Source organism: Sciurus vulgaris (genome assembly GCF_902686455.1).
Source record: "Sciurus vulgaris genome assembly, chromosome: 1".
Taxonomy (NCBI): domain Eukaryota; kingdom Metazoa; phylum Chordata; class Mammalia; order Rodentia; family Sciuridae; genus Sciurus; species Sciurus vulgaris.
This window is the reverse complement of record NC_136461.1, coordinates 73,903,253-73,916,958: the sequence shown is the minus strand read 5'-3', so window position 1 is coordinate 73,916,958 and position 13,706 is coordinate 73,903,253. Positions and strand designations below refer to the sequence as shown.

At 39.6% G+C, this 13,706-nt stretch overlaps 1 protein-coding gene across 1 annotated transcript in view; it reads right to left on the bottom strand.

Annotated features, from left to right (window-relative positions):
* Positions 1-201: 201 nt before the first annotated feature.
* The window catches only part of LOC306660889 (calcium-activated chloride channel regulator 1-like), a gene marked incomplete at both ends in the record, with an annotated part of 31,589 nt that continues 18,084 nt past the window's right edge, over positions 202-13,706 (bottom strand). Inside the window, 8 exons of the mRNA XM_079139589.1 lie at positions 202-584; positions 1,573-1,812; positions 3,998-4,162; positions 5,024-5,285; positions 5,726-5,941; positions 7,763-7,869; positions 9,892-10,066; positions 13,282-13,509. Coding sequence (XP_078995715.1) covers positions 202-584; positions 1,573-1,812; positions 3,998-4,162; positions 5,024-5,285; positions 5,726-5,941; positions 7,763-7,869; positions 9,892-10,066; positions 13,282-13,509 — 1,776 coding nt within the window. The remainder of the gene's footprint in view (positions 585-1,572; positions 1,813-3,997; positions 4,163-5,023; positions 5,286-5,725; positions 5,942-7,762; positions 7,870-9,891; positions 10,067-13,281; positions 13,510-13,706) is intronic.

Genomic DNA, 13,706 nt, shown 5'->3' with positions numbered 1-13,706 from the left:
ACTTCTTATATTCAAAACAGTAGTTTTTAAAAGACTAATCAATGATTAAACTTTTGAATATAAATGGATAGTTTTTGTACATAGAAACTATCCCAGTGTACAGCATTTTATTACATTGCCCCCATAGGAAGTCTAAAATACATTTTAGAATATTTTTGGATCAAAAGAATGGATGATTTATTTTATTTATCTCATGAAAATTCAGTGCACAGCTAAGGTCATTTGCAATTCCCCTATCCACTTCCACATAATTTTTAAAATGTGAATGCCACAAATGGTGCTATTGGTAGTAGTATTAGGATAAGGAGTGGAAGTGTCTTCAGATGGCTGTTGAGGAGGAATAAACAAAGATACTCGTGCAATGTTGGATATTTCTGATTTCAGATTAGCCTTATCAACAGCCTGAATAGCAATGAAGAGATCCGTGCCATTTTCAAAAGTGATATTTTCCGGTTCGAACACAAAGACTTCCTCTGAGTTGGCCTCCTTAGGGATGAGATCAGTAGTGTTCACTTGAACTGAAACACTAAAATTGTCTCTGAGGTCAAGAATACTTGTACTTATTCGAATGATATACTTGTGAGCTAAAAAGAAAAAAGGAAAGAGGATGTGACTTGTAGTTCTTAAATCTAGAAATTATATCATTATCCCAAAAAGTTCCATGAATAAATGAATCAATGGGTTGATACTCCTTTTACATTCTTTTTTGTGTATCTTGACAAAGTGATAAATATAAAATTGTATTGGTCATGACTTAAAATCTTGGTCAGCATTTCTGGGTGTAGGGGCTTGGCTGAGAGAAGAGGTTGTTTAATTATTGCTTATTGTTTTAGCATTTATAGTGGGGTTTTTGATACCAGTGATTCTCAAATGTTAATGTGCATACAAATCACTCAGGGATCTTAAAATGCAGATTCTGGTTCACTAGGTCTGGGGCTGAGCCTGAGGCTCTACATTTGTAACAGGTGACCATTTGGTACCCATGTCTCAGTCCACAGCTCACACTCTGAGAGGCAAAGTTGGGTAGAACTGGGAATTTCTTCCAAAGGACAGTTCTACTCCATAGATATTTATGCTCTCATACCAGTCCTTCTCCAGGAATCACTACTGAAAACGGGGTTTCCTAAGAGATGGTGTGGCAACTTTTCAGGACAAAAAAAAAGTTTTCCTTTCTTGAGTGAAAACTTTTATATTTAGATAATTTGTCATGGGCATTTTTTGGCAAACTTCAAAAGACAACAAAACTTGGCGACTCTGCTAGAATAACTGCAATTGTATGTCCTTTTTAGCTGGAAAACTTCCTGAAAATGAATTAAAACACACTCCCATTTATTCATAAAAGCACCACTTCTTTCTAGATTCAAAATCATTATTAAAAGACTGAGTAATGACTAAACTCAGCTTTTCAAAAATTGAAACTTCTCATTGAAAAATCTTTATCTTTTAGTTCAGAGGACATTCGAAATTCTCTAATCTTCTGCCCTGCCTTCTGCATTCCAATACACTTGCCTGAATCACCTCTTTCCACACCTAAGTTTGTCTGGTACAGGATCCACCTCATGTTCAGCTTACCTTGTCCCTGATCATAATCATCCCCAGGAGCCGTCCATGTCAGGTTAATGAGATTGCCCTCTTGAATTTCTGCCTTCAGGTCAATGATTTGACAAGGTGGGAAGAGGTCAGGGATGGGAGCACTTGGGACATTAGAGGCCACAAATGAACCTCCAGAAGATGTTCTGCTGAAACACACTTGCTTATCTTGAAGAGTATTGTTACTAATTTCAGGTTGTGGTGTATTCCATTTTATTTCACCTGTATTTAAAAAATTACTTATATTATGGAAAGCAGCATCACTAAATGGCTGTTATCTCCCTCTCTTTTCTTACAGGATCATCCTCTTCCTACTCTTCCTTTACCCTTCTTTCCTCTCATACACAAAATTCACTTTAAGTGTGTGGTAAGGATACCCCAAATTAGGTTGCTTAAGAGGGAACAAAGCAAAGAGAAAATCACATTTCTTTATTTCACAGATACTCGATATGTAGTACAGTAATCTTTTAGAATTTATTTTAGTAACATTAGTCCTGAAACTGTCTCTATTTTCCATTTCTTGTCTATCCTGATCTTATCCTTGTCTAAGGTCAGTTTAAATAACTCTGTTTTAAACCTCAGTGCATCTCTAACATAGGCATACTGTAAACTTCATGATCTTTCCCATTTATATGGTAATGGGTCATTCAGGCCTTCAAGAATTGCCTAGATTGTTTATTCTATGCATTTCCTTTTACTTTCTCCATATTTGTATTTTATCTTTCTTATTTGATACAGTATTTCATGAAATGTTTTATATTAGGAATTCCAAATTTTATGATTTGAAAGGCTCCTAATTTTCTCAATGAATGCATGGAAACCTTGTTCTTTCACATTTTTGTTGTATAAAAGTAATCCTGGAATTCAAAAAATATCTATCTGCTCCGTCAATGGGGTTCTCAAGCTCTCTTTTCAATACAAATATTCCTATATCTTAACATGCCATTACTCAGAATTTACTTTCTCACGAACTGCACTTCTTTAGTCCTCAAAAATTTTACCTGTAAAGACAGATTTATCTTCATAGCCATTAGCTGAGTCTTCAGCAAAGATGAAGTAAATGCTTTGGCAGATTCAGGTAAGTATTTGATTCACCAATAGAGACTTGCTCTTGGTATTAAGACTTCTTAAGAGATAGAGGGAAGAAGATTGCTTCCCAGGGCCTCACCAGCACTATCACTGTTAGTTATTTGGGCCATAACCTCTCTAGCCTCTGTTTCCCCATCTGTGAAAGGGACACTCGGGAGAATGAAATATACTGATGTGAAACACTGTGATAAGGCTAGAAATAGCCACTAAATGCGTGCCATCCTGTCTTCTTTCCCTAACTCAAAGAAAAGGGAAAACAAGAATAAAATAGGCAGAAATCTATGAAAGAACCTTGGAAGCAATGGTGTCTTTTAAAGCATATTTTCCCTATGAACACTTTGCTGAAAGAACATCACATATTCCGGGACCCACTTCACTGTGCACACACCCACTAAAAGAAGATGAGGGGAAGAGTCTTGGAGAAGCAGTTCTCCTTCCTCCACATATGTGTCAGGAAAAGGACTGCCCAGAACTCAGTGGTGATGGATGGAAAGCAAGTACTGGAAACCATTCAACTCAGTCTTGGTCCCCCATCTCCACACTTCTTTGGGGAAAGTATGTGTGACCCAGAGTAGTGTGTGACTGTCTATTTCATGGACATGATTTTCCCAGTGTGCTGCCTGGTGTCAGGTTTACCTACTCTTCTCCACGATACTGATATGAGCAGGAAGAGAGAGGAGGAGAGGGAGACAGTGGGCTAATGGTCATGATACTGATGCAGATAACAAGGCCTAAACTATTATTCTTTATTTTGTGGAAATGCTAATGTCAATTGAAAGAGTTTTAATACAAAATGTTTTTAAAATTTTATCTTAAAAAATAATAAAGCACTTACAAACACTTACTAGTTGCCAGCATTGGCACATTAGATTTATTTCCTTATTTATTCCCCATTACCATTCTCTGAGGCAGTTAAATTATTATCTGTTTTACAACAGAGGAAAGTGAAGCACAAGGAAATTTATACTTTATTTGGTAGAGAGCTGAAATTTGAACTAAAACAGTCAAAAGTTGTTATATCTAGTGGGTTTTCAACCTGGGGCTATTTTGTCCCCTTGGAGGACAATGATTATTGTCCTGATTGTTACTGACATCTAGTGGGTGGAGGCCAGGGATGCTGCTCAATACCATACAGTGCACAAGACAATGCCCACCAAAGGATTATCTGGCCCTAGATGTCAATCACGCCAAGGCTGAGAAACCCTGAATTAGTCTGGCATTATTCTACCTCACAGACTTAATGGTTTCCTCTTGACCCCAAGCATTTACCCAAGCCTTTTACCCAAGTCTTTTACCCAAGCTACTGCAGATTACCTACCATTCTCAATCCAGCCAGGTATGTACATGGCTCCATTCTGCTGGGGGATTGCTCTGGCGGCATTAATTCCTCCCAGGGCCCATATTTTTACACTATATCTTCCATTTGCATCATAAGCTGTAAAGTACCTTGAGTAGACACCGTCATTCTTAGTAGCATCAGCACCTTGACAGGGAAACAGAGAAATTAATGAACATCCTAAAGGGTAACTGAGAATTTGTATATTTTCAGTTCACATGTGGGTTAAAAGTTTTCAAAGCAGAGGGAAATTCAGCAAGAGATCTTAAGATTTGTACGCAGATGATGAGACCTACTTCTTTTACCACTGTGTGTTTGCATGTACACACATGAGTACATGTGTTTACGTGTGTCTATATGGTTTTATATGTGTATACCTTCTGTCCCTGAATTTTTCTCTCTTTTTGAAATCATAGGTCATATCCTGTGTCTCTGTTATACCCAACATAGCACAAGGTAGTTATTCAGTATGCGTCAAACCAAATTGAATTGCTGCTGAACCAAACTGAGTTACTAGACATAATGTGTGAGTTAAAATTGCTAAATAATTACTTAATAAAACTCATGACTTCTCCCCAGGGTAAATTTAGGTGGGAAATTCATTTGCAGAATTCATTCTAATAAGAATAGTTTCATCACAGTAAGCAGACATGTTTCTTCTGAAAAAAAATATAGAATATTCTCTCTCTCTCTCTCTCTCTCTCTCTCTCTCTCTCTCTCTCTCTCTCTTTCTCTCTCTCATAGATTTCATAAATACAGTGTCAGGGCAATTTCACTTTGGGGGCAAGCTAACACACAACCTGCATAGATACAGGAATCACAGAGAACGACACTGAAATCCATCTCTGCTGCTCTCTAAATGTGATAATCTCTGTGTCTTCACCTGTAATGTAGGGATGATACTAATATCTAAAATGTGTGTGATGAAGATAAGAATGAATATATATCTATATATATCTTGTTTCTTGGAAATAGAAAAACATATTTTCTAATTTCTTGGGTGGTTACCTGCTCCATTGTCCAATAATTCCAAGGTAACTGTTTTCCCATTTGCTGATTCAATCAGGGCTGTGACACTGGCCCTAAGAATTGGTGAGGCTCCTTGGCGAATATTTGCATAAACTCTCATGGGATTGGGGAATTTGCCCGTGTCCTGGTTCACTCTGGAGGTCACTGTAATTGGAGGCAGGGTAGCACTTGATGCACGGGAGGTGACAGTCAGAGTCAGAGTTTGTGAGCTTGCTTGCAGACTGTATTTCCAAGTGCCAACCTGACAAAAACAGATGCAGACATTTCCAGTGAGCAACGTGGGTGCCAAAGACATGGCTTGAGTGTCACCTATAGGAAAAACCTTTCTAATACAAGCACGTCTGAGAAGATGTGGGCATCTGAGATACTGTCAGCCAAGACAACCTGCAGTGTGTCTGAGCTCATTACATGTTTCCTATTATCAAGAAAATCCCATTTGGGGAAAATGAGACCTGAAAGCTGTGTCCTCATTTATCATTGCCTTGGTTTTTCAAGGAATGGGTTTCTGAGGTAGAAGAAAGTTGTCATGATCTCAGAGCTCCAACAATTATTTTTCATCTTGACTGCTGTGTAATTTGAATGTTCTCCATTCAACATCTGGGCAAAATGTCACCAATTTCCTTTCTCTTAACCTACTGGCAGGCTAAGTGATTTTCACTGGATAGAGAATTTTCACTGTACCTTGGCAGTGCCTGGGACTTGAAGGTAGGCCATCTTGGTAAGTGCATCCACTAAAAAGCCATTTTGTATCTTTCCACTAGGATCCCAGAGAAGGATTTGGGGAGGCTGTGTTGTCCAGGTGACAAGAAATAAAGTGTCGTTTCCCACTGTGCTGTCCACAATCACCGTGCCATTCATCCACTGATTATTCTGAAGGGTTAATCCCTTACTCTCCAGCTGTTAAAAGAAACAACTTTTACTTTCTGGAGAATACAGATCTCATCTCAGGAACTTTCTCACTCTGTCCGCACTCCCAAGTACCCATTAAAAAGTCTTTGGTGATGCCCGAGTCCTCGCTTTGCTGTTTAGGATTATAATGATCCAGTTCTAAATTATCTTTCTAGCCTTCGCTTCCATAATTTTCTTTTCCCCCACCCAGACAAGACTATTTCCCTCCCCAAAGGATCCTTACAAATCTCTGAGTCTATGACTTTATCATATTCTCTGCTTTCCCTTGAAGTTTTTGCACTCCTCTCCATGAAGCTCTCTCCAATGTCCATCTCACTTACTGGATGTGCATCATCTTTCTTTCCTATGCACTCCCACAGGATTATTTCTATCAGTCATTTGATGTTCATCACATTGTACTCTACCTCATAGTCACCAGTGCATTTAACTCCTCTCTTCTACTAGACTCTAAACCCTTAAGAGGACTGTGACATATTTCTTATTCATGTATAGATCATTTGAATTACAAATAACTAATTGCTCGGCTAAGCATCACTGTAGTCCCTGTAAAGACAAGGTGGATTTGAAATAGAACAGAGGGCCACAGAGTCAGGGATTTAAGTGAGGAAGGATTAACAAGGCTTCTGTACAAAATGTGATTGGGGGATTGTCTCTTAGGTATTAATCTCCCTGTGGGGACACCTTTTAGAAGACAGAATGGCTGGTCATGGGGTCAGGTTTTCTAGTTTTTCAGTAGACTCTGAATGATACTGGATGTAAAGGGCTCTTAGATGTGTTCTTATGGCAGGTTGATAAATGAGTCCTGTTCATTTCTCTTTCTCTGTTAGGTTTCTTAAATAAAAAACAATAATTCATGGAAACTGCGTGCTTATCCTTTCATTGGCTTAATTACTTTTCTAAGATGCATTGCTTTCTTTTACAAACCAAGCCCTTGCATTTAATTTTCTGAACTCTGGCCTAGGTTAACCTGGATAGGTATAATTACTGTCTTCCTAGATGCAATAAATGCTACATTGGTAGACCTGAAAGCCTGTTGTTTTGAAAGCTGTTGATTTAGGCTTTGATATTATAGTATTTCCTTATCTTTACCCAAACTTTATAAAAGTTATAATTCACACCAGGGTGTGTGCTGATTGTTTACTTTTTCTAGTTTAAAGATTCATGTAATTTCTATAACTTCTAGAAAAGAGCACTTTAAAATACTTTGTCCTTTTAAAAAATAGTCCCAAGACTTTTGAAAGATAATTTCGTTTTCTTGAAATTTTAGAAGCAGCTGGGCCCATGGAGGTTTTCTGGTTTATACCTAAAGAGGCACAGGTTCTTTGCCCATGGTCAGAGTTAATGGCAGACCCAGGTTAAGGTTCAGGTGTCTGTATGGACAGCATAGGATTTCCACAGTGCAAAGTGCTTTCTCTCCATTATATGAAAATTCTGGCAAATATGAGGGATTTGAGGTAGTGGAAAAATAGAACAAGTAATCCCCTGGACGCTTGTCCCAGAAAATTCATAATTGAGATGATCTACTCTGAAGAAAATTCTCAGCCAATTTTATTGCTGTGTTTGTTAGCAAATGTTTAAAAAAATAATTCCTGGACCCTTTACATTTTATGTTGCTGGTCTCTATGAGGGAGTCACTTAGTTTTGTTTCCAAACAAGTAGACACTAATTGCCTATTTAGGAATAATGTCTAATACCAGGCTAAACCTTATATTTTAATTTTAATTCACTAATTGAAAATTATAGAACTTAAAAATTTTAACCATTGAAGTTTTGTATAAAAATGAAAAACAAAAGAGAAAGAAGTCCAACCTGGATGGAGCGCTGAGAGAGAGCTCCATTTCCTGATGAAAGGGCCCCGAAAGCATCCATGAGGCCATTGTTCTGAACTTGATCTGAAGCAAACATCTGTAAACCTCCTAAAATGCAATTACATTATCAGAAGTTATTTCCCAGAAAGCAAGTTTTTATAATATTTTAGCTGTGGTTCAAATAGTAGACTACCTCAAATAAATATTCCATTGTATTGTTAAGTAAAAATAGATCAACATCAAATATATGCCCAGATTAACTCAGAAGTTGATACTAAATTTTTAACCTTAGTAAATAATAGCTTCAGCAACATCTCTGTCATGTGGCTACCTCAACTATCTGCAATTCAGCCATGAAATTTGGGTGTGGTGGCTCATGCCTGTGATCCCAGCAGCCTGGAAGGTTGAAGCAGGAGGATCTCAAGTTCAAAGCTAGCCTCAGTAAAAATGAGGTGCTAAGCAACTCAGTGAGACCTTGTCTCTAAATAAAATGCAAAATAGGGCTGGGGATGTGGCTCAGTGGTCGAGTGCCCCTGAGTTCAATCCCTAGTACCAAAACCAAACCAAAACAAAACAAAAAAACCCTATGAAGCTTGGGGAGGCCAATATTAATATCATAAAATCTGCATTTTAAAGGGCACATACTTTCACATGAGAGCATTAATTAAGCCTTACATCAAGTTGACTGACTAGATTTTATTTGAGAAATAATTCTAACAAACTTGACGTTAGAGTTTTTATCAAAATCAGGAAAGAAGCATATGTGGCAACAGCAATAAATAACAGGGTACAAAGGGACAGTTTCAGAAAAGTAAGATATATAGAAAAATATGATTAAACTCTAGACCTATCAGTCTTGGGCTATTGAGGAAGAGTGTAACTAAGATAAGTTGTGAAATTACTTTTAAACTATTTAAATGACACCCAAAGTTAAGGAAAATATATTGGAAATGCTTTTGATGTCCCACACATATTTCCTGATCTAGGAGAACGCATCTCTCTCTGTTGTTCTAGGTGTTCACTAGTAACAGCTGTGGTTGCCTCCTTTACCAGAGAACCACTTTACCTAATGTCCTCATTAGAAAAGAAAGTCTCTCCCCGTAGTTCTGCCTGATAGTTCACAGTCAGTGGCTGATGGGCACAGCAACACAAAAGGCAGCCCTCTTGCTTCCAGGTGGGACCTAGTCGGTGATGTAGTTCCTGATCCGGAGCCCTGTGAGAGGTCAGCCTTCAGCTAGGTTCTAAGTCTGCATCTGTACTAAGCAACTTGTCCCTCTGTCTTGTTTCCTCACTTTGTTTCTCCTGAGAGTTGTCCCTCTACAAATCACATCCGCCCAGATCCCTGTCCCAGGCTCTGCTTCTAGGAGACCCAGCCCAGGACAGCTAGTATGAGGCTCGAATGGTCCATCATTTTAATTGCCCCAGAAGGAAGGTTAGTGTAATAATTTATATCCCTAATACTATCACTAAGTAAAATAAAAAGAAAAAAATTGTGCCCACCTACTCAGCTAAAGAAGCCAGGGATTTATGGGGTTTATTTGAACCATCTGTTTGCATATGAGAGTAAGATATACAATATGTTAATGTTTCATGGAGAAATTGCATTGTCTGCTACATTTTCAGAGTGACCTTCTTTACTGTTCACCAGACTCTTTGCCTTTCCCCTGCTGTTTTCCTTCCTTCTCAGGCCCTACTTTTTCAGGTTAAGTTAAATTCTTCTAATTTGTGTGCCTTGTCACGCTTTCTTTTGCTAATATAGCACTTGTATCACGGTAGTATGTAGTTGGTGGCTTGTCACCTGTCTCCCCTGGATCTCTTGGCCAGCTGCCAACTTGAAGTGAGTGATTTCTGGTTACACTGGTAGATTTCTATTAACTTTTGTAAGATGCCTGGGAAGAGACTCCTGAGTCCTTACTTGGGTGCTGTGCTGGTCCCATCTTCTCCAGACTTCTCTAATCCTAGAACCAAGGCTCTAAAATACAGGGCTGGAGTCAGCTCTAATGACCATTTGAAGGAAGAGCAGCTAGCTGGCCAAGAAGATAACCCACATCACGCCTCATCCCACCTTTCGCCGTCTCCCCAGTTCACTGGAGCTCACAGTCCAATGGGCCTCAGAAGGTCATCCCTCACCTGTCATTTTGGACAGCTCCTCTAGTTCTTTAGCTGCAGAGAGCCCCAGGGCGACTGTATGGATGATGGCTCCACTTTGCTTCACTTCATTAAAGCAGCTGCTTATACTGTTGTCCTCCCTGTCAGTCAGCAGCACGATTTCAGCTCCATCTGTAGGGTATTTCTTCCTGATCACCTGAGGACATATTTCAGGGCATGCGTTAGCAGACTTTGGGTGACCAGAGTGTCCATGAAAACTGCACTTACGTGGAACAAGGAGGGAAATTCCAGAGGGAATAAACAAAACCGACTGGGAGTGTCCATGAATCTGCCTGTTTTGCAATGATACAATTTCAGAGCAGCAACTCACAGAGAGAGAAGTGCTGTGGGATGCAGGGGAGTTCTAGGGGTGCACCGTGCTGGGGATGCTCCAAAGGTGGTTTTTTTTTTTTTTTTTTTTTTCTTTGCCTGGTCTTTGACAGGCTTCCAAAAGATCAAAGACACCTTCAGAAAATATCTCATAAGTGGGGGTTATATCTGGGGATATTGGACACAGGGAAGATTTTTAGCTTGTATGATATTCATCAGTCATACAATATCATTTATGGCTTGTGTTCGTTCTGATTGGTCACCCGTATCACAGGAGTAATTAAAATATTTAGTAGTCCTTCTTACTAAAGCAAAACAGTTTGTTCCTATGAATTCCCAATTCCAAGTTCTTCTATGACACCTATGTTTCCAATATCCCTGATAGACTCAGATTTCATATATATGAATATATATATAGAGATATATGATATACATATTATATATGTATATCATATATATGTATTTCATATATACATATATATAAGAGAGAGGGAGAGAGAGAAAAAATACCCATGCTAAGGTTGAATAAGACTATCATGGGAGGAAAATTAGATAAAGAATTTGTGACCCATTTAAGAACAGGAAGGCAAGAATCCACTCTTCCCCTAAATGAGAATGAGTGAGGGAGAGAACCAGAATAGGGGGAAACAAGCAATCAAACCTAGGCATGGCAACCTCCTTCTCTGGACAGATCTCGGAATGGGAAAGTGTTGTAAATAGGCTGGAAGGGAAGTTAAGGGCAGAGGAAGTTTGTGCCCACTCCTTATTTGAACTCTGAGGGGAGACCACCACAGAAGGCAGCTTGATGACATGGGAAAAGAGCAGAACTGTGGCAGTGGCATGTAAAGGACTCAGAGCCCAGAACCTGCCAGCTGTTGTCATGGCCTTGGTCTGATCAAGCTGCAGGACCTGAGAAGCTAAAAATATGGCCCAATTTGGATTCCTTGTCTCCCTCCCCATATTTGCTATGTGTCCCACATCTCACATGTGGAAAGCAGAAGGCAGCTGAGTTGAATCAGCACATGAGAACAAGCAATCCCGCCATAGGGGCTGAGGAATGCAGGATGTTGGATGGAGGACATGGGGTGCTCAGGGCTCTGCTCCAGTGGTGAGAGCCAGGGTGAGGCTGAGTCAGCTGAGGAGGACCGCTGAGCCCTGGTGAAGCCTAGAACAAAACAAAGTCCTATAACCACACAGGTCCCACTGTAAGGAGCCCATGACAGGCCTGACCAGGGTCCTGCAGTGGGGACCAGCAGAGATCTGGAGGACTGTGCAGGATCCAAGATCCTTCACCTCATCACCCTGAAGTCACACAAGCTCCTCCAGCCCATGTTCAGACTCCACTGGGGAGGAGGAGCATTTTAGACTCCAGCTGCATTTCACACTCTCTCACTCAACTGAATGGAAAATTCTCTCATCACTACCACACCATCTGGCATGAATCATCTCCCCAGGGTTTCACATAGCAGGAGTTTAGCGCAGCTTACACTGATTTCATTGGTTAGTGCTCTTCCCTCACTTGCTCCTTTAATCAGAGCTTGGGTGGGTGACAAAGGCAACAGAACCAGATGTATATGGTATCCATATGCCTGGTCTGGAGGAGGAGTTTGCTGCTAAATATGTGATTGAAAGAACTTGTAAGGAACTGACCTTCAGAGTGGAATAAAAGAACTAGAGGGACAGACAACATTGAGAAAATGGTTGAGTTCAGTGTACACATCAAACTATGTGAGCTGGAAACTACACATTTCTTTTGCCACTCAGAGAGCTGGAACAGCTACAATATACATCAAATATATGTATTGTGCCCAATGAGCAGGCAAAGGGCAGACCTGCCAAGGTTCTGTGAGGTTATGTGACCTTAACCCAGCCCACCTTGTTCAGCCTCCTGTTCTTTGTTGTATGTAGCTAAATAACCCCCAATAAATATAGGGTATTTAGTACATTAGGTGTTGTTAGTACATCAATTAACTCAAATTTATTTACTAAGAACATTCTGACATTGTGCCAGAAACCTGGGAGGTAAAATGATAACTCCTATTCCTAAAGAAGTTTTGCTTGATTGAAACACATGATTAGCTATAAGACAGAAGAACCTAGAAGTCTTAAGAGATTTTTTTTTTTTTTAAGAGTTCTACGATTTGGAAATAGGAGATTCCTAGACAGTTGAGAGGATCAGGAAAGATGTCAAGAAGAGGTGGTATCTATTCTTTGAAGAATGAATGTAACTGAGAGGCAAGGAAGGGAAGTGGAAGTACTTTAGGTGAGGAGTTAACCTGGCAAACCTGTGGATGCTTTGAAGTGAGCTGATTCAATTTGCTTAAATAAAGGATACCAGGAAGAAAGTCCCTGATGCTTAAGCCTGGAAAGGTAGGTTGGAGCTTTATCATGAAAGATCTCAGGAAGTTTTACCTAATTTCATTGAAAATGGGAAGACCTTGTTATGTAAGTGAGGGATGATGTGGTCAGATGGTCAGACGAGATCTTTAGCTGTGACCCCGATACAATCGTAATTACAGTTCCTAAGACTCCTGATTTGACAAATCATTTTCTTTCCCAAAAGGTTGTCCAATGTCCCCTAAAGTTTGGAGAGTTCATTTGCCTTGGAGTTTCAACATATTTGTAGCTTTTTTTTTTTTACCTCATAGAAGATAACTTTTTAAGATCCTTGCGTACCTTTCCTTCACAGCACTATTTACAGTTTATGAGTATACATTAATGCATGTTACTATATGGTTAATACACCTTCCCCCAAAAAGATTGCTAGGAGATTCGCTATCTGTTTGGCCTTCATAGTATTCTTAGTGCCAGCAAAACGTCTGGCATGTAGAAAGCACACCAGAATATTTTGTGTGAGGTATACATGCAGAAAGACAAAAGTATGAATGGATTAATTAACAACAGCTTTGGAGGCCTTTTTCTTCGTATCATTTGAACCATTGCTTTGTCCTTAGTTGTCGAAAATCAATTAGATATGAGGAATGTATGGAAATCTCTTAGGAACAAAAATTGCAAATATTGGCAACATGGAACATGTCTCACAGTAAATGCTGATCGAAGCCCAGAGCAGATGGATGTCCCTCCTGCAGATACTGTGGGTAAGCTTCTAGTGAGAGCATCCCTGTCGGTGCCACTGTTTATCTGTCTGAGTTCACTCTGTACATAGGCAACACTGTCAAACATCACCATTCCAACCCAGGAACCCTGTTCCACCGTCTGCAGCAGGAAAAGCTTCCCTGCTTGATTCATCCGGTTAAGGCGGTTATCATTCTGAGTGGACAAAAAGAAGAACAGTCAGGTTGGTTTAAAGGAAAAGACTAACAGCAATGGGCTACAGGGTATTTGGAAGTGACTGGCTCAATGCACAGTAAATGATGAGGAGATAACCTGAGGTATGCCATACTGGATAATTTTCCATTGATATTTAGCAACATCTTTGGATATAATTTGAGGGGTTAAAATTCCAA